Here is a 22,012-nt window from a genome sequence, read left to right on the forward strand (position 1 = left end):
TGTGCCCCCCCCCCCCCCTCCCAAATACTGACCCAGAGTATAGAACTCCCTTAAAAATGTATAACTAAGTTCTAGAAAAAGCAAGCATTTTGATTTATTATACTTACAGTTCGTCTGAAATGTATAGGCTATATTTCTATAAGCAAATCTAGTCCATCGTGCGTACATTTATTAGTATTAATAAAACGTATAAGACTTCACTACATAAGACATTCCATACTATTAAAAGTTAAACATGTATTCGTTCAAAGTAAATCCAGTAGGTGGGGTAAGAATATAAATAAATTCACACATTAAAAATGGTGGTCAATGGAAAATCAATACTGCCGGTAATTTAACATTCAATAGAATAAAACATCCATAACTATTACCTGTGTAATAAAATTAATATCGCATTTTTTTAAATGAAGAATATAATCCAAAATCGCACAGGTGACACTGTTCTTGTTTGACACACCCAGCTGTATTGTCAAACATTCATGCTTCGATGACCGTGTCGGGAGATTTCCGAATGACGTCATTAACATTCAATTAACCCACTCACCTGCTGTAATTAACGCTACCTGGAAAGTTTATGTTCAGTATTCGACATCTGTGACCACCAAATGTTAATATGTGTGCGTTATGTTTGAATAATACGACACGCTTTCCTTTAAAACTATCAAAACGGTTGCAAACAATAGGGAGTTCCTTAATTATTGATTGGGATATCCCACCGTTACGTATCAGGTAACTTGCCAATCAAGTTCGTAAAATAAGGGAGATAATCTAAACAAAACTAGTGAAAATGTGTTGTAAAGCATCCACAATAACCTCCCTTGATTCGACATTTTATATGTATATATACACATTGAAACTTTGTATCGCAAACCACGGACTGATCTTGATCTTGATGTGTTATGGTGAAACATTGAAAAACGTTTGCTCACCGCGTGTGCGTCAAGTAGCTGTGAAACATACTTAGTTTTCGAGCCCCCCTCTAATTTGGTTTATAAACACAGAAACACGATCATTTATAGCTGTTTGATATTTGCGAATCAAGTCCGGAGGAAGAGAGTTCCAGTCACATATTGTGTTTGGGTGAAACGAATAGGTCGATGTAGTTGATCCAATGGTAAATTTGCACGTGAATTAAGTCCTTTACATAGTAATATTAGTCTATTTTGTTTTCTTCTTTCTTTCAAAGGTTGTAGTTCTAATTCTTTTAAAATTTTAGTCATGGATCCTGGTTCATAGTCCCGATAATTAGAAGTGATGAACGCTGAACGCTTTTGTACGCTTTCAAGTTTTTCTTGTAAATAAATTTGATGCGGATCCCAGGCCGCGCTGGCATATTCTAACACTGGGCGGATTAGTCCTTTGTATGCCTGAAGTTTTACGTCTTGAGGACACATGGATAAATTTCTTTTGAGAAGACCTAACGTTCTGTACGATTTGTTGCAGAATTCATTGATAGGACTCTAGATGAGAGTAGTAATTCAGCACGACGTAAATAAATTTTAGATATTTAATGGCAAAAACGGCATATTTTCGACAATTATTCCTGATCGATTCAATATATTTTTTGAAAGAGATTATTCATTATAGTATAGTCTGATATCACGTTCCAATGCGGTACGTTAACATTCATACACGGGAAAAACGTTCCAAAAGGCAATACTCATACACTCGAATCACTTCTGAAGCAGTCATTTATCATATGAGCCTTGTTCTGTGAAAACTGGGCTTAATGCATGTGCGTAAGGTGTCGTCCCAGATTAGCCTGTGCAGTCCGCATAGGCTAATCAGGGACGACGCTTTCCGCCTAAACTTGATTTTCCGTAAGGAGGGACTTCCTTGAAACAAAAAATATCATTAAAGCGGAACGTGTCGTCCCTGATTAGCCTATGCGGACTGCACATATAGACTGTAATCACTGTTATCTCATAGTCATTTATCATAGACTGGAATCACTGTGATTTCTTTGTCATTTATCATAGACTGTAATCATTGTTATCCCATAGTCATTTATCACAGACTGGAATTATTGTTATCTCATAGTCATTTATCATTGAATGGAATACTGTTTTCTCATAGTCATTTATCATTGACTGGAATCACTGTTTTCTCATGGTCATTTATCATACACTGGTATCACTGTTTTCTCTTGGTCATTTATCGTAGACTTGAATAACTGGTATCTCATGGTCATTTACCATATACTGGAATCACTGTTATCTCATAGTCATTTATCATAGACTGGAATCACTGTTTTCTCTTAGTAATTTATCATAAACTGGAATCACCGTTTTCTCATAGTAATATATCATAGACTGGAATCACTGTTATCTCAGTCATTGATGATTATCATATACATGTACTTGAATCACTGTTTTCTCATAGTCATTTATCAAAGACTGGTACCACTGTTTTCACATAGTCATGTATTATAGACTGGAATCGCTATTTTCTCCTAGTCATTCATCATAGACTGAAATTACTGTTTTCTCAGTCATTTATCATAGACTGGAATCACTGTTTTCTCAGTCATTTATCATAGACTGGAATCACTGTTTTCTCAGTCATTTATCATAGACTGGAATCACTGTTTTCTCAGTCATTTATCATAGACTGGAATCACTGTTTTCTCATTGTTATTTCTCATAGACTGGAATCTAGGATAGTCATTTATAATTGACCAGAATCACTGTTATCTCATAGTCATATATCATAGACTGGAATCACTGTTATATCGAAGTCATTGATGATGATCATATACTAAATTACTTTTTTCTCATTGTCATTTATCATAGACTGGAATCTGGATCCACTGTTATCTCTTATTCATGGATCATATACTGCTTCCAATGTTATCTCATATTCATTGATTATTGACTGGATCCAATATTATCACATAGTCATTGATTATAACTGTAACTTCATGCCAATGTTCGTGCAGTTCAATGACTCGAAATCCCTGCTTTAGGGACTACTTTTGATACAGGGGACTTTGAACCATTAAATGTTGCCTCTTAAGTGATGCTACATGTCAAATATGAAAACTATGGGCTTTTAATATTCTGACAAAAATCTTTTTGAAAAGCTTTTTTCCTTCACTATTCAATACCAAACTTTCGAGTCCAGGAGCGAGGCTAGTTTTCTGTCTTTGAAGAAGAACTCTAGATGATACTACATACCAAATATGAAACCCATAAGCTTGCAGTTTCAGACCACCTTTTCAAAGTCGATGGTGATTCCCAGTGCAAGGCACTTTTTTAAGACTATGACATGATTTGAACATACTTTGTATAAGACAGCTATATGGTGCTACATACCAACTATGAACTCTTTGTGGTTTAATACAAGTAAACTTGTGAACTTTAATATAACAACAAAACTCTCTTAATGATTAAATGAGAGCATGGTAAATGTTCAGTATTTCTGGTTCCTCACAAATATCATAAATCCAACGAAAATTTGCAAATCTGAAACTTTTTTTTTTTAATTTTGTCAATTTAGCAAAACGCAAAAAGATCCCTTTAATATCTGACCACAAATGTTCCGTCATATTCGGTCAGCCAATATAGAAATCGTTTCATAAAGCCTGAATAGGCTGCACAAATTTCACAGTGTTAAATTTACACAGATTGTCTCCATTTTTGTATCGAAAAGTATTGTACTTTGATGTTCCATTCACAGGTGGTTAGCGTGTGGCTATGATATTAATTAGTGAAAACATCATTTTGAATGATAAATAATCATATTATAACGAAAAATTAACTTTTCTGAAAAAAAAAATATTTCACTATCAAATATATATATAACAAGGTATGCAACTCAAAATCAGCCCAAAACGGGGTGCATCGCTTTGAACAGCCATATCTTCATAAATTTTGCAGCGATGTTCACGATCTCGGTCTTATTCAACGCAGAAATGAATTTCCTTTCTGGAAATGTATATGTCTTGCAATATTTTTACAAATGCTGGGTCAACTTTTAAGAAATAACACGATACACAACACGCATGACCCAGTTGACAGTGATCATGCTGTCTTTAAGACTGAAATCTTCACGGAGTAAAGGGCAACTTCCCTACAAAGTTCATGTAGTTCGATACCATAATTCAATAAAACGTATGAAAAAACATTATTACCGTTCTTGTCGTTACATTCTGCATCAAGACTAACTGTCCAGCGCCGTTTGAAACCTTTGTTTACATACATTTCAACTAACTGACATTTTAAACATACGAGTGATTTCATTGGTCCAATGCGGAGGTGTGTCTTTACAACTGGAGATTTCATTCATAAAGAATACATGATCACTGTCAACTGGGTCATGCGTGTTGTGTATCGTGTTATTTCTTAAAAGTTGACCCAGCATTTGAAAAATATTGCAAGACATATACATTTCCAGAAAGGAAATTCATTTCTGCGTTGAATAAGACCGAGATCGTAAAAATCGCTGCACAATTGATGAAGATATGGCTGTTCAAAGCGATGCACCCCGTTTTGGGGTGATTTTGAGTTGCATACCTTGTTATATATATATTTGATAGTGAATTTTTTTTTTTCAGAAAAGTTAATTTTTCGTTATAATATGATTATTTATCATTCAAAATGATGTTTTCACTAATTAAAATCATAGCCACACGCTAACCACCTGTGGTTCCATTAACAATACACAATGAGATCTTTTCAAAACCATCAAGTGAAAATGGTTTGTATGCCATAATATTTATGCTGTAAGCGTAGCTATAGCCCGGCTTGGGCATCTCCTTGTCTGGTCAGGAGATACCTAATAAGACCATGAAGGTTTGCCTGATTTTATAGCGGACAGCTTAGTGTCTGACCTGACTGCCCAATTTCCAAGGCTGGACTTGAGCTCTGCTCGCTGAATCATTATAAGACCCATTTTTTGCATCACACAGCTCTGAAACTGGTATTTGAATGTGAAGAAAGTATAGTATGATAAATCCAACAAAAACACATATTTTTCTTTCCTTTTTCATCAACGTTTCGGCTTACGCCTTCATCAGGATAATACAAATAATAACAGAAAGCGGATGTTACGTAATTGACTTAACGTACATTAAAATGCGGGAAAATGTACGTTAATAAAATGAACGTTAATTAAATTAAGCTTAACTTTCGGATTCCAGAATACACAATTTCCTATAAAATTATATATAAAAATACTAATAGGAAAAAACAAAAGTAAGCTTAATTAAATTGAATAGCTAGTCTTTTATGTTAAAAAGAACTTTGTTATTCATACCATTAGGGTGTAATGTTTTAAGTCTATGTATCCAGTAAGTTTCTTTACACAGACGATTTATGTTTTTTTTAATGTGAAGAAAGAAAACTAGTGTACATGTATATCACATGTTGCATACCATATAATTTTATGGTGAAGAAATAAACTTATTATAAGCCATATGAGGACAGATATGATGATTGTGATCTCCTGTAGTACGAATTTTATCAATGAACACTACATGTATTGTGTGGTTTGAATACATGTGCACTTAATAACATACATTCAATGCTGTGGATATCATATGCCATTAACCCTTGGAAAAAAAACAATAGCAACAACTTTTGCTTTCAATTTCATTATTGAGAAAAGTTAATGTTTTCACTTAATTTCAAAATCAGAAAATACCCTGAATATCTTTTTTAAAAGATATTTCTCGTTTTAGTTTCAATATTTGTTAACCCTTAGAACGGACCTACATATGCCGCGGATAAGAATGATTTAACCCATTTATGCCCTGCGTATAGAAAAAAGGCCTTGGCAAACAGCGTAGACCCAGATGAGACGCGGCATAATGCTTGCTTAAAGGAATTTCTGTAAGAAATATTCTAAAAATAAAAATACCAGACATCCCTAATTTTGGAAATTAATTGATCCACTTTAGAAGGATGGGAGTCCACTAGGAATACATGGGTTAAACAACTTTGAAAGAGGGTCAATAGATCATTCCTGTAAAGTTTTATGAATATTTGCCAAGCACTTTCGATGGAGATTTTGTTAAAAGAAAAAGTTGACGGACGGACAGACACACTAGCCTGGAAATCACAGAATCCCAATAGCTCACCATGAGTAAACCTGTACATTACTTACGCTCATTGGGTCATTGTCGACCTGAAACTGCTTGAAGGCACCCGGGCGTGAAGCCGATTCTAGTCACCCAGTCGGCTTGAAGTCACCCCAGGGTGACATGAATCGGCTTGAAGTCACCCTTGGGTGACAAGAATCGGCTTCTAGTCACCCACGGCTAATTTCAAGCCATTTCAGGTCGACAATGACCCAATGAGCATAACTTACTGTATCTGTAATTACTTTATGGAACACATGGACGTGGGACAAGTTAATTTACACAACAACTGTTGTTTGAGGATTTACTTACATTCTAGTTATTTTACATATCAATTTTTCACAGCAAAACAATTTATAACAGATGATCATAAATACTATGTCCGTGACTAACATTTTAACATTCTTAAAACAAATGCTATAACTTGCAAATATTATACAACAACTGTACATCAAAGCATTTCATTGCCCATTTCTGTCAAGATTGTATCATAACAATTTTCATGCCAGAAGTGGTTGAACAGCTTTATTGCAAGGATTATGACACAAACAGCGTACTCAACATTCCAAACAGATAAACACAGAACAATACCTAGCTGATATATAGAACCTGGTAATGTACAACATAATTATATTGTGAAGCTTTACAATATTTACATCATCTGGAAGCAATACATCCACACTCAATATTAAATTAAGAAAACATTTGGATGCTTTTTGACTTGCTTAAAAATAATTTTTTTTTAACTGCACATCAATAATTATACTTTGTAAAATTTGTTATGTTAAATAAGTATGGAGACAAATTATTAATTTGTACAAAAACATCCAACTCCCATTAAATACTTTTTCAATGAAGTTATTCAGGATGTTTTAGTTTTATCATATGTTTGTTATACACATTGTCTATAGAAATCAGATAATTAAACTATTATTACTGATATGTTAAAAAAGGTTCACATTTTGTTTAAAAAATTTTGCCTGGATTTTTTAAGCGACAAATTATTAAATAAGAAACATTAATAAACACAATAAATGAAGTTAAAACAAAAAGTTGCACAGCAGCGCCAATTTTTTTCAAACTTTAATAGGTTTATTTAAATTTTTAAACAAACGTGTAAAAACGTTTTTCTTGCCAGTAAGGAGTAGAATAAAGCCTTCAAAAAAGAAGTAAATCCAATGAATTGCAGCATGAATTGCTTATTAAAATCTGTCAACAAATTAAAAATGTTTGCGACACCTGTAGTTTTAAAACAACACAAAATTTTAATATTATGAAAAATATTTTATTCACATATTCATGAAATGAAAACAAAAAGATATAGATCTGTATAATTAATTATCTGATAACAACCAGTGGATAAAAGTTAAATGACATAAAGTCCACATAGACACCTGTCAAAATTGATTAACCTGGAATAAGAGACAGAATACAAATGAGCCACATATACAAGAAGATGTGTTTGTGAAACACTATGTCCCCCCCATATATTTGACCTTGAAGGATGACCTTGACATTTCACCACTCAAAATGTGCAGCTCCATAAGATACACATGTATGTCAAATATCAAGTTGCTACCTCCAATATTGCAAAAGTTATGGCAAATGTTAAAGTTTGACGCAAACAAACTAACAAACAGACAGGGCCAAAACAATATGTTCCCCAGTTTAGACTGGGAGAGCTTAAAATGGGCTGATTGCATGTGCAAAATTGTTGTCAGAGATTAGCCTGTGGAGTCCGCACATGCTTATCAGGGACGCACTTTCCACCTACATAGGATTTTCGTTTAGAAGAGACTTCGTCTACATGAAACTTGGAATGAGTTGTCCATGATAAGCCTTTGAGGAAAACACAAGCTAATCTGGGATGATACTTTGCTTATGTGCATTAACCTTTTGCATGCTGGGAAATTTGTTGTCTGCTAAAATGTCATCTGCTGAATTTCTAAAATTAGCATTTTCTTCGATTTTTTCAAAGAATACTATCAGAATAGCAAACAGTTTGGATCCTGATGAGACGCCACGTTCTGTGGCGTCTTATCTGGATCCAAACTGTTTGCAAAGGCCTTCAAAATTCGGTTCCAGCACTGAAAGGGTTAAGATTGTTTTTCACAGAGTAGCTCAATGTCCAAGATTCTCTATCATTCTGATCAAATGAGGATAACCAAAATGCACAGTACAAGCAGAATCATGCACTATAAACTTACCTGAAAACCAATTTATGAAACTGCCTTGCTTGTTATGAAGTTATCAATATTAAATGTTTAAAAACCCATCAGTCAAATTTAAGCTCAGTACTTTTACCAATTCCTTCTCTGACTTTGAAATTTTAGTTAGATTCACAGGTTTTTGTGTATTGTTTACTTACCATTTCTTCTACCTAGTCTACCAAAGCTTCCATTATATTTGTCATCCCAAAAAAGATAAATAACGCTACTTAATACATAAGAAATAAATAAATCAGTGTAAAACTGTGTTCCTGAAAATGAACATCAGAATGAATAAATATTTGAACAAATTGAATTCTTTACATCTGCATCACTCAAATCATGTCCAATGGAGAAGTTTAGAAGAATTTCTGGGCACCACAGATAAAAAAAGACATGCAGTGCCAATTTGGAAAATATGTGTACAGTGAAATTGAATGCTATTTTAAACCAAGTTTTTGGCTGAAATGTAAAGAATCACTTTGAAAATAATAAATGACAAGTACTCAGGAAGATACCATTTCAAAACCCTACTGACTTTTTCTTGATGCGACTAGCAGCTTTTGAAGGGAATATATACAATAAATCAGGTTTGATAAGTGAACAGAAAGTGCAAAAAACTATTATGCACAAAAAATTAATTGGATTTTCAGACACGTCAGTACATAAACAATAAATAACAATTCACTCTCATAACCATTTTTGGCAAAATAACATGATGCTTTGTTCAATAAACACATAAGCCACTCAGTATCAATTGATTAGCCCATTTGAGGAACTCAAAAGTCCAAAACTATGTCAATGTGAAGTCCAAAAGGAGGTAATGTGTGTGAGTCGAGTGTTGAATTAAGTATCACAGCATTTAGCATGATTGTTGTAAAGTGAACAGTTTATTGGGTAAACCAAAACGAGTTCAGGTGTTCCAAGACATCATGCATGCAAATATCAAAGTTTGTAGTTGTGATGATTTTAGACAAAACTCGCAATTTTAGGTCCACACAGAATTTTGCCTTTCTAAATAAATCTATGTCCCTAAAGTATGTCAATGTTAAGGTCAAAAAGAGGTCAGGTGAGGTGATGCAGGTTTTTTTTCCACTTTTTGGGAAGATAGCCCATGGCTTTGGAATTGGGAATTTTATCGGCATTTTCATGAAATTGGGAAAATAAATTCACTAGCTTTTTTTTCCACATGAAAAGTCCACTGATAAGGGAAATACTAAATTTGATATAACTCTTTAAAATCATTCAAATTAAAAGAACAAAATCATATAATACTTTGTTAGATGTAATTGAAATGAAATTGAGATAAAATACGCATAAGTCTTCTTTCTAAAAAAAACATTTTTTTTAATTTTTTTTTTGGAAATTGGGAATTTTTTGCCACAATTTGGGAAAAAAGTATACTTATTGGGATTTGGAACATAGCCGAATTTCGGCTATAAAATCGGGCCAAAAAAACCCTGGGTGATGGTTTGAGACATTAATCATGCAAGTATCATAGCTTTGTAGGATGAACAGGCCAAAAGCTAAAATAACTCTCGGCATCAGTAGATTGCCAGGTGCTTAACAAGAAATTGTTTATATTTGAAAATAATTGCCCACCCTTTAATATTGTATATATCCCCTTCAAATAAAAGCGATACCCAGTTCTTGGTAGTTATAAATGGAGGACAAGAACAATTGTTCTATCACTAATGCAGTGCATTGTGGTGAGCAGGAAAGGAGAGTTCATGGTGGCATGCACACTGGTCACACGCCTTTACTGGAGCTGGAAACCACTCAATGTCTCGAGGAACTCCTGTAGGTGACTGTTGGCGTAGTAGGGATTCACTGCCTTTAAAATCCAATTTACTTACTGGAAGCAAAAACATTCCAAAGCCCTTCAAAAGCACAATGCTTGAAAGGGCTGTACATTAGCACAGAGCACAACATCCGGTACTTTCCAATGCGATAACAAGTAACAGAAATTTCTTTCACCAGACTCATGATTTCTTTAAAGACAGCAAAAAGCTGTCCAAATCTCACACTGAATGAAATCCCCATACATCGCTACACCACTTGATAGATCATTTCCCCCCCCAGGCTGAAGGAACAAAATCCCCATTCATCACTGCCCCACCAGATCATTTCCCCCCCAGACTGAAGGAGAGTTTTGGGCGTGCGTTCTTCTTGTTGAGGATGACCTCTTGTTCCCGCCTGGTCTGATGTCTCACCTCCTCCTCTAGTTTCTGTTTCTCCTCCAACATCTTGCGCTGGTCCTCTACCAGCTTTAACTGCTCTTCAGCCTGACACAGAGAGGTGTATGAATGAATAAGACTTGAATATCTTAAATATTTTCTGAGATATAGCCCTAACAAAATATCATCATCATCATCATCGTCATAATAAACCAACATCATCATAACAAATAGAAGTGTTAACAAGGTATCACTTTAGCAAAATAAAGGAAACTGCCGCACCCCCTGGCAGCCTTTTACAAACAGTAACAATTTTTAAACTCAACTGAGATATCATCAGAACAAATGTTCTGACCAAGTTTCATTCGACTATAAATGTGATTCTTTTAGTGTTAACAAGGTTTTATTTAAGTAATTTAATGAAAACTACCCCACCCCATGGTGGCCATGTTTCTCAAAGTACCTGAACCATTTTCAAACCCAGCCGAGATATCATAAAGACACATGTTATGACCGCATTTCATGGCGATTGGACTATAAATGTGACTTCAAGATGTTTTACAGACATTTTCTTTTATTTGACTTGGTAACCTTGTTTTTGAAGTCACATGAACTCGTCTGACGATCATAAATGTGGCCTCAAGATGTAAATGTTTACGACGAAAAAAAGGCAGTAACAAAAGCTAACCATGAGCACATTTAGATAAAAATTATGCTTCTTATGAAATAATTTCATATTTAAACATAATTATCTCAGTGTATGTATATGTTGGAAGTGTGCTTATATATTCATATCGAGATCGGATGAAGGCAATGACATCACACTTCTAGTAATAAATTGCAAGATGTTGAAAACAACATTCAAATTACCAATTTGCGCTGAGCTTGCTCTATTTTACGGTTATTTTCCTCCATGATTCGTTCCAGATCAAGTCGCTTCTGTCGCTCTTCATCCTACAAAACAGGGAAACTTCGTCACATACGGAAAACGTGATCATGCAAAACAACTGAACACAATCTACCTGGCATTTCTTGGTTTGTGTTTTAACTTACAAAATAATGTTTGAACAGTCAAGGGTTTTTATGAATAAAATATATATGGTACAGGGAAAATTTAAAGAGGAGTAAATTATGTTGTAGTTTTTTTAAGTTTATAACCATACAACTAATTTATTTACAGGCAAGGGGAGTCTATGGGGTGAGAATAAGCTAACCTACATATATTTCAAGTATTTAAAACAAAACAGATACATTTGGCTGAGGCATGCACAATGCTGAGTTTCATTATAAAACAAATGGTCTTGTAATGATTTGTTAAAAAATTTGGCATTTCCTAATCAAAAGCAAACTTCTTTGTTCTCTACTTATTTTGGGGGCAATAACCCAAAAGCAATTATAAATTTGCAAACCTTTTTGTCTCAGGTATAACCAATGAAATTAAAAAAAATAACTTCTTCACTCAGCACTTGTTAAAATTCATCCGAAACTGAAATTTACAAATGCTGACTGGGTCATGTAACACAAATCAAATAAGTTATTTGATAATAATCACCACAATCATATTTTCAACTGGGAAATGTAAAGCACAACATTCATTTATACACATGAATGGTGTGCATAATATACAATATACTCACCACGTTCCATACATGAAATAATCTTTCAAAACATGATATAATAAAAAAAGCAAGTTCCTTTTTTCAGGGGCAAACAATTGACTTCGACCTACATGTACATGTAGTCCTCTGACGTTTTCTGTTTCCTGGATTTATTTCCCTTTTTGTTATATACCTACGTAAAGGCTGAATTCCTCTGTATACTGTTGGCTGCATTTTCCCTTCCTAATATTTCTGCATGCGACTATGAGCTATAAACACCATCAATGTGCCAAAGAAACAATGAATCTGTCGTTAAAAACATTACAGAAGAAACCTTGCATACATACAGATACTGATTTTGGTCGTATCCAGTCAGTGTCTGGAATCAATTTTTATTTGATTTTGAAAACATGTGAAATGAACATATCAAAATAATTGATTCACCCATGAAAGACTTGTACAGCAAAAGAAAGATGGGACATGCTGCATAAAAATAATTGACAATTTCTTTTACACTTTTTTCCAAGTTTATTTGTAAATGGTTCTTTCCTCAAGTTAAAAATGTACATAATATATTATATCAGAAGAAAGAGGGAGAGAAATGAGGTGAAAACAACATAAACAGCTGAACTACACCTGAAAGAAATGCATTTTATTAAAGGCACAAAAAAAGACTTTGTTCCACAATACTGAATCTCAACCAATGGTTTTCCTCAACCCTTTATTAGCTGCCATTTTTAAGCTAATTGATGAATTTTTTAAGTACGGGTAATGCCTTTTGGGAACATAGCCTGGTTATTTCACAAAGCTTGACTACACACACTACTCCTGACTAAAATATTTTTGTTTTTGACCACTGCAACTTTACTGCAAAATTCTGAAATGCACTACATTCTCATTATCAAAATTCCATGACTTTTTTTCAGAAACATTGATTAATAAGTTGCCACCATTTCTCTCTTGAGTCTGTTGTAAATTTTGAGGCTACGAAAACAACTGCATGCTTTATATATGAACTGGTACTTACAATAAATTATAAAGTAATGTTTTCCAGTTCATTATTTGTGTGTGTGTGGGTGTAGTGTGTGTGCTTTTGTTTATGTTTTTTCATCATACATGTATGTGCAACAGGTAAAAAACAAAAATATTTTAATCACTCATCATTAAATCAGCCCTTTATGCTGCATTAAAAGGTGTAAATTACTGAAACATGTACTTACTATTATCGGGCTCATACATGAAAGAGTGGAGGCAACTTTTAAGTGAAAACAAAACAGTATTAATAGCAAAAACACTAAATATCAACTTTGGGGGTGATACAAAAGTGTTACATATGTAATACTATGCATAATTTCTACATACATTATAATTGATGATGTTTTTGAGAAATATGGGAACAGTTGTCAATTTAATTTAAAGAAAAAGAGATTAAAAGCCAAAGTGAAAAGGAACAAATAAAAATTTACACTCTATAATTTTGAAACAAAACACCCAAATGAAATGTGTGATCATTGTTACTGTCACATCTTAATTGAAATGTAATTGCATTTGTAAAAAAATATTGATAACAAACGAGCCATGCATATTAATTGTAAAAAAAATGTTAATGGAATTAATTTCATCCACTGATTGTTTTTCTTTAACAAGTATTTACTCAACCTTGAGATAAACATCAATAATCTTATTTAAAGCAATTTGTAGACTTAAAAGCTTTAAAAACTTAAAAGTTTTGAGCATCTAAAATTAAATTACTTTTCAAAAGATTCTAATGAAGTCCTGAAATTATTGTATCCAGGGATGCAGAAACCCACAATTTTTCATCATTGATTCCCTCCTATCAACTGCAGCCCTGAACACAAACATTTTCAGTCCAGACTGCTAGCCTTAATTTTCATGTTTGTTCAGTGTAAGCCTATCAATCTGCCTTGCACAAAAGGTTACCAAAACAGACACACACACATTCTTTGATCTCCCATTGAAATTTAAAATCAAGTACAAAAGCAAAATATGTTAGTATGTCTGTTTCAGAGGTATGTCCCAAATCCGAATCTTAAGGCACGAGGGCCATCATATCAATATTGTCAACCAAAGCGAAGGCTTTACCTCTTTCCTTTTTTGTGACTCAATTTCTGAAGCCCTTTGATGTTCCAGCTCTAGTAACATTTGTTTCTCCATGATTTGTTTGGCCTCTTCCACACGACGTCTTACTTCGGCCTCTATTTCATCTTTGCGTTTTTCCAACTCTTCTGCCACTCTCTTGGCTACTAATTCTTCAACTCTTCTTGCTACCTCTTCTTCTATCAGCTTTTCTTCCAGCTCTTTTTGTCGCCTAGAAGATATGCAAAAACATGCATTTTCCTCAGACCAAACATATGTCTGTTTTTTCCCTAAAATTTGACCTGGATACCTAGTTTGAGGACTCATATGACACAGTTTCAAACTGATCAAGAAACTGTCAAGATTATTGTCCGGACTATGTTTCAAAAAGGTTGACTCTTAAATCTGGCCCCTGGTGTGGTCACTAGGTTTTCATAAGATCTGCCTTGTGACCTAGATTTTGGATGCAGGTGACCAGAATTCAAATTCAGCCTAGATAATGTCATGATAAACATTCCAACCAAGTTTAATCAAGATTGAGTGATAATGAGGTTTCTAGGTGGTAACAAAGTTTTTTTAAGATTTGACCTTGCAGTGTCTTTTTTTTATAATTTAAGGGATCAACCTGTGGCCCTTTGCTTAGGAAAAATCTTATTGTTTTGAACAAACTTGGGGAATTGATTTTGCTGCATTTTTAATATCAAAGTAGAGCTTTGACACAGAATATTTGGAATGTTGTCTTCACAAAAAACAACAGACACCATACTTAATGTTTAAAACGCACTAAGTGACCCCGTGACCTTGTTTTTGACCCCGCATGGTCCATGTTCGAACTTGACCAACACATCATCTAGATACAACTTCTGACCAAGTTTGGTGAAGCTCTGATAAAAACTACTTGAATTAGAGAGCGGACACGATGCTCAATGTTTAAAACACACTATGTGACCCTGTGACCTAGTTTTTGACCTCGCATAGCCCATGTTCGAACTTGACCTACACATCATCTTTATACAACTTCTGACCAAGTTTGGTGAAGCTTTGATGAAAACTACTTGAATTAGAGAGCAGACACGATGCTCAATGTTTAAAACGCACTATGTGACCCCGTGACCTAGTTTTTTACCCCGCATAGCCCATGTTCGAACTTGACCTACACATCATCTTTATACAGTTTCTGACCAAGTTTGGTGAAGCTTTGATGAAAACTACTGGAATTAGAGAGCGGACACCATGCTCAATGTTTAAAACGCACTTCGCTTGTGGGGGTATAATTATAGTTAAGTAAACAACTGATAGCTTAAAACAAAGAATCATTATACGGAACTCACTTAATTTAAAAAAATTTGGCCAACCACAAAATCAGTATGGGTGACCTAATTTTGTACTCAGGTGGACTGCAGGGCGACTTGCTTTTATCAAAATTTTACACCCCTGTACAGATCAGCATTTCATCCAAGCTTATCAAGACAAGATCAGGTAACAATGTGGCCTCTGACGTGGCAATCAGCTAGCAGCTGAGGATGCACAATAGCTAATCTGGAACTAAGCATGCTTAACAAAATTGGAAAGTAGGAGGTTCGCAATTGAGCATTTGTTTACCAAACTGGAAGTGCTGTTTTCATGGAACTGTTATCGGACCTCCAACATTTTATTTAAAGATTTGTCCCCAAGTCAGGAGTCTTTAACATTTGCAGCTACACTTTTTTTACTTACATGTACAAACTAAATTCTAACAATGACATAAAGCTTACTGCAGTCGTTGCCTTTCTAACTCCAACTTTTTTTCTTCCTCCTCTCTACGTTTTGCTCTGATAATGAGATCATCATCACTGCTTGAACTGCTAGAAGATGCGGACCTTCGTCTACAAAAAAATCAAACCCGCTTTAAACTTACAAAACATGTACGCAGTGTTCCTGCAAGGCTAGGATCACAGGGCACTTGCAACACTTTGGGGTATTGGGGCTGGGGCCCTTAGAGGGGTGAATTTTGCATCGTTTTGGACGAAATTATTTTGGAACATCTTTTCACCAACCATTCAACACTAAATATTGCTATATTTTAATGTAATTTACATAAATATGTATTTAATCAAAGGTTAATAGCACAATATCAGCTTGCAGCATTGGAGGGGGAAATTTTTAGCTGAAATAGGGGAAAAAAAGTATACTATTTTAAGGGGGGAATGGGGCCGAATTTCGGATAAAGAAACGGCCAAACGAGGGCCCTGGAATCTTACAGCTTTTTGCATACTTGTTACAAATGTTGCAAAGAACGGTCTAGTAGCATTTTGTGGTGAACATTAAAGTTAACATGACAAATTGTTAAACAATTTTGGGGTGAAAATCTGAAAATTCTAAAATTAGAATGTGTATGGAGTATAATCAAACTTGTGTTTTATGTCTGATCTACTCAAAAATGATGTTACATGTAAATATAAGTAAATCTATAAAATTCAAGATTAAGCTCTGAAATAAGTTGTTTTGCTGATGAATTTTTTATGTAAGTTTTATTCATACATAAGTGGGTTATTTCTTTCAAATTTGGGTCTGTTATGGGGACCCATTCCCAATGGAAAAAAGTATACATTTTTCCCAAACGGAACCAAAAACTTCCTAATTGAAGGTTCCCAAATTATTGTTTATTTGTTTTATGAGACTCAACATATATTTCATCTCCAACTTCATTTTTGGGAAAATATTTACACTTGTAAACATAGATACACAAGTGTTATTGATTTTTACTATATTTTCCCTACAAGGGGTACATGTACATACTAAAAGAGTACCCAAGGTACATTCAAGAGAATTCGAGCCAACAATGTCCAATGGAGCCCCAATCTTAAATGATGGAGCAGGGCTTTTTTTCCTTATTTATGAGTGGCCGTGGAAGGACATTTCACAATTTTGAAAAGGACAATTCACAAACCTAACATGGCCATGAATTTTTACAAAATGGGCTGTTTTTCACAATTTTAATAATTTCACGACTCCGTTTTTCACAATTTTAAGAAGTTCGCGACTCAATTTTTCACAATTTTGAAAAGTTCGCGACTCAATTTGTCACAATTTTGAAAAGATTGCAACTCATTTTTTCACAATTTTGAAAAGTCTGTGACTCATTTTTTCACAAAGTAAGGGGGCCAGGGCCGCTTCACAAAGTTAGGAAAAAAAGCCATGTTCTCTGAACAAGTCGTGGTGATTGAGGGGCAAAATACTTGTCTCCTTATGTTAGGCAACACATGAGTAAAATACAGTTAATAGTGAATGATTGTTTTTATACTTTTATCTTCTTAAATCTGTGATTTTTTTTCGCGTTATATTTTACAACCTCTTGGAATGTGAAAAAAGCGAGATAGTCCATGCAATTGGGAAAAAGTAAAACATTATTAATATGATTATAAATTGCGGTATACCAATTGTTTATAAATGCATGCTTTCTAAATTATATTATTAAGTGCTAGGGAATTAAATTGCTGTATAATAAACTCAATTGACCAATTATTGGTGTATTGGAAATGTTTGGGGAAAGTGTGGTCAGATTTTCGGGAAAAAATGCTACATTTTGCCATTGGGAAACAGCCTTTTTTCTACTTTTCGCAACTGGATAGCAGCCTGTAAGAGGCTGTAAATTGTAATTTTGGGCAAATTAAATCACTGTAAATGGACATGAAAATTAGTATCGGCGATTGGGAAAAAGCATTGTTGGGATTGGGTCCATTTTCTTTGCAATCGAATGCTTTTTAAAATATCAGGAAAACAACAATAACTCATTGAGTTTATTGGGATTGTGTGTAGGTGTGTGTGTGGGGGGGGGGGGGGGGGAATTTCAGGGGTTTTTCTGCCTACTTTGGGAAAAGGAGTCAGACCAAATTGGAAATTATTTATCGACAAAATTGCCCATTTTGGGAATTTTCGTTTCATGAAACGGCTCATTTTGGGGGAAAAAAATGAATTAATCATGCTTAAATAAGTCCGTGGTTTAACAATTTTCTTTATATAAACACATGCAAAACAAACACTGCCCAAACACAAGCAGTCTTCGAAATTAGCTTTGAAAAGTTACATGCCAGTTGGGCCAGTTACTTAAGAATTTTTACATGCCCAAACTTTTTAAACCAAAATTATAACAAATCACAACATTTTAACACTTACATGCTACACATAGTAAAGCAGAACATTTGTTTCAATAGTAGTGAATACAATTACAGCTAATCAATCACTAGAATTAAGACGGTCGATCGTTACACCAGTGCTCTTGAAACAATGAAAAGAGCGTTCTCTGGTGTCATCGTACCATTTCTTGGCTTCCCTTTTCTCTAAATCATTGTTAATTTTCTATTTTGGAAGTGCTTTATCGGGCTTAGCCCCATCAACATACCTAAGATACTGCCTCTATGTCGTCTCGACAATGACATTTGTTTACATTGACAAAAACGGAAGCATAATACTTGATTGAAATGATCGATTCATAAAGCATCTTCTCGATTAATGTCTAGAGAAACCCTCGATAAGAACCGAATGTGACCGAACTGCATCAGTCAAAAACAATAACGATGATGTGTGCAAGCAGGTGCGTGTTGTTAAACCAATCGAATTTCATTGTTTTACAACTTACGGCAAGGTGTTTGTTCGCAAAATTGAAAAATAGATCTGCAAATATCAAGAACCGCTTACGATTTTTTTTATAAACTGTCAATTGGCTTCAATAATTTACATGCCCAGCGGGCCACAAACGCGAATTTTTGTATGTGCCCGGCAGTAATTTTACTCGCCACGGGCGATCGGGCGTGTGCTAATTTCAAAGACTGCACAAGTAACAGCAACATTTTTGTCCGAGCTAAAATAGAGCCATGGGTATTTCATTTCATACTTTAATGTATTAAATGACGATTGAACTACAACTTTCTTACAAGGCTCTGAGCATTCAGTTGCCGATTTTGTGATTGACATCCCTGGCATTACTTTTGTTGCTGTTACATTTTGCTGCGAATCGTCCAAGCCTGTCTTTTCAGGGTTACTCGCGGCAGTAATTTCAGAAGATTCTAAGCGTTTCAAACATCGATGATATCGATACACATCCTTTAGCATCTATTTTTTGTGTTTTTTTAATGTAATATTTACTATTGTGCGAAGCCATGATTGAAAATAAGCGTCTACAGATATGGTATAGAATGTGTATAATGCGGCTCTATATACTCTTGTATAATGGGGAACAGTTCGAACGTCATCGCTGAGAGTAAATGCATCTGGCAAATACACCAAAAAATCTGTGTCACTTAAGGCTTTATAACGGCGCGAATGAAGGGAAGTCACTCTTTCGATCAGGGTTCGACATTAACTTTTTTTACAGCCAGACCATCGGACCAGCTCCTCTTAAAATGTACTAGCCCGAATATGATGTCTACTAGACCATAAATGACATAACAAATAAACACAATTGTGTCGTGTAACTGTTTAATCAATTATTTATCAGTAAATAATTAGTGAACACAAGAAAGTCATTTTGATACAAAGAGTAAAAAATAAAATAAAACTATTTAACAACATAAATTGTTTGTTATAATTTCACTGTTTATCACCAGTTAAATAAATGATGTCTGTACAGCAGGTGACATTTATTCAAGGTCATCAAATTCTGGCCTCCTTGACCGCTGTGCTCCATGCAACCACAGCTCCAAGGCCCTTTTTCCAGCATAATCTGTGTCAGTTTTACCGTCGGATTCTTCTTTATTAACTTATTTGTCGGATGAAAATCCAATCTTGAACATAGCCATTCTTTAAATAACATTCTCTCGTCTGCTACGCCAAAATGTTTATATTGATGATACCGATTCACGGATTGTCAATAGAAGTCGTAAAAACATGATGTAAAGTTCTAAGACACTTCAGAAAATCATTAATATTCATGACAACTTGACCAATGGAAACAAGCAATTTCTGCGGGAAGCTCTCCTTCGCGTCTAAAAATAGCGATGAATCATGTGAATTCTCCGCGTTTATTTATATACGCTAGTTTTGTTCTGATGTAAATAACGGATACGAGAGTTATTTTACACATTAAGAGAAAAAGGTTTTCGGTTAGGTATAGTTATATGAATCAGTATAGATTTGTTATGTACGACCAGTCGGACAAGCTAGCCCACAGTTTTACTAGCCCGACCACCGATCTTACTAGACAATGTCTGTCGGACGTGCCTGAGTGTCGAACCCTGTCGATATAAATTATGTTTACTTCTTACACTTTTGGAAGATTTTATTTTTTTGTATTGGGAAAAATGCAATCAAAATTCGATTGGGAACGGGTCCCTTTGCTTTGGGAATGCCTCCGTTTCCCGGAGACTCGGACAGTGCTGAAAAACCCCTGAATTTAGACAGATTTCAGACAAAAATGTTCCTTTTCGACCCGGGCGCCGGTAGAGGTGTCTGCCTGATTTGGGGCCAAGAGGTCCTGGGTTGGATCTTCATGGCGGTCGGGTATTTTTCTGTCTGGTATTGATTGGCACACAACATAAAAAAATACTGGGTGTGTCAGATGTCCCACAGATGTCGCAGAAATAGGAAATTTGTGGAAGAATTTCACATTTTGAGGGTGTGTGTGTGTAGCAAGGTTTGGTATAAGGAGAATTTGTATATATACTTCCTTGCTATATAGTGAAGCGGTAGAGTTTCTGCTTGATTTGGAACCAGGAGCTCCCAGGTTCGATTCCCATGGTGGTCTGGGATTTTTCTGTCTGGGTAACTTTATCTTTTTTTCCATAAAATAACAGCACAAGTGTCTGCTTTAAAGGCAAGTATAAACATGTCTCTAAGAAAATTGGTACAGTATGCAAGATTGCAATACCTTGCTTTCTTCCTTTCTCTGTCTCTAGATTTTGACCGTAGTCTACTGCGTCTGTGCGTGTGATTTTTGTCCCTCGACGTTGAACGCGAGCGGGTGCGGCGTTTCTTGTGTTTACTTCTATGTTTTGTTGAGGATTTGCTTACTTTGCTCGCTGATCGACTTCTACTGCGCGACTTTCCCATTTTCTTATCAATTTTGAACGGTACAAAAGATACAACGCGATAAAAACCCGCTCTGATGTCGTATAACTGAATTTGTTAATAAAATGGCGACGATGTGACGTCACGTTAGCCGAAACATACCGTACTGTTATGATGGTTAACAACAACCAAGTTGTGTATGCAGGCAATATGCATCCCCGAGAGGGACATTGAGCAACTCAAGGTAGCTCTCACACAAGCCACAGTCGCAAGTATACCCAGATTCAATCCTGCAGCGAAGAAGAAGAGGCCCCCTAAAGCTAGAGGACCAGACATCCAAGCTGCAGCAAGACTCATTAAGCATGCATGGTGGGTGGGGATGTGTGACGGAGCGCCACGAGGTGAAAGTCATCCAACAGCCGTAGAGATGAAAAAAGCCAAGCGAAATCTTCGTAAAGCCCAAAGGAAATTCTATGCCAAGAAGAGGTGTAGTGACCTTGACGGCATCATGAATGCTAATGACGACACCACCTTCTATAAACTAGTCCGCCAGCAAAGATCCACATGTAGGCATCTTACCAGTTGCCTCCAGCATGAAGGAAAAAAACTAACATCCCCTGAGGAAATCTCTGATGGGTGGGCTAAATACTTTGAGACGTAGGCAACAACAATAAACGATCAAAGATATGACAACTCGTATCTAAAACAAGCAACCGAAGACCTGAACCACCTACAAATAGCCTTCCAGACAAGAGGCATTAAAATAGCAGATACAGATGTCCCCGAAGTTGAGGGTGCCGTCGCAAAACTGAACAACAACAATACAGCCGACTACATGGGCTTAACCGCTGAACATCTCAAGTATGGTGG

At 35.3% G+C, this 22,012-nt stretch overlaps 2 protein-coding genes across 5 annotated transcripts in view; both read right to left on the reverse strand.

Annotated features, from left to right (window-relative positions):
- The window catches only part of LOC127833513 (myosin-VIIa-like), a 111,853-nt gene extending 111,248 nt beyond the window's left edge, over positions 1–605 (reverse strand). For 2 of the 4 annotated variants that reach the window (XM_052358805.1, XM_052358801.1), the window contains exon 1: positions 372–605. The gene's annotated coding sequence lies outside the window, so the exon portion shown is untranslated. The remainder of the gene's footprint in view (positions 1–371) is intronic. The other 2 variants (XM_052358806.1, XM_052358804.1) reach the window with 2 other exon arrangements.
- Positions 606–6,369: 5,764 nt separating this feature from the next.
- Positions 6,370–21,294, reverse strand: LOC127834203 (arginine and glutamate-rich protein 1-like). Its single transcript, XM_052359856.1, has 5 exons — positions 21,003–21,294; positions 15,913–16,023; positions 14,165–14,390; positions 11,334–11,417; positions 6,370–10,571 (listed from the first exon to the last, which is right to left on the reverse strand). Exons 1-5 carry the CDS (start codon positions 21,182–21,184, stop codon positions 10,410–10,412), a joined length of 765 nt encoding a protein of 254 aa, XP_052215816.1. The 5' UTR covers positions 21,185–21,294; the 3' UTR covers positions 6,370–10,409.
- Between the last annotated feature and the right edge of the window lie 718 nt (positions 21,295–22,012).

This window comes from Dreissena polymorpha, chromosome 6 (assembly GCF_020536995.1).
Source record: "Dreissena polymorpha isolate Duluth1 chromosome 6, UMN_Dpol_1.0, whole genome shotgun sequence".
NCBI classification, from domain to species: Eukaryota; Metazoa; Mollusca; class Bivalvia; order Myida; family Dreissenidae; genus Dreissena; species Dreissena polymorpha.

Excerpts from the sequence above, each read along its gene's own strand:
- LOC127834203 (XM_052359856.1), bottom strand. The coding sequence starts at position 21,184 with ATGGGAAAGTCGCGCAGTAGAAGTCGATCAGCGAGCAAAGTAAGCAAA. Across the intron at positions 14,391-15,912 it reads TTAGAAAGGCAACGACTGCA|GCGACAAAAAGAGCTGGAAG; the intron begins GTAAGCTTTATG and ends CATATCTTCTAG. Across the intron at positions 11,418-14,164 it reads AGTCACAAAAAAGGAAAGAG|GATGAAGAGCGACAGAAGCG; the intron begins GTAAAGCCTTCG and ends CCTGTTTTGTAG.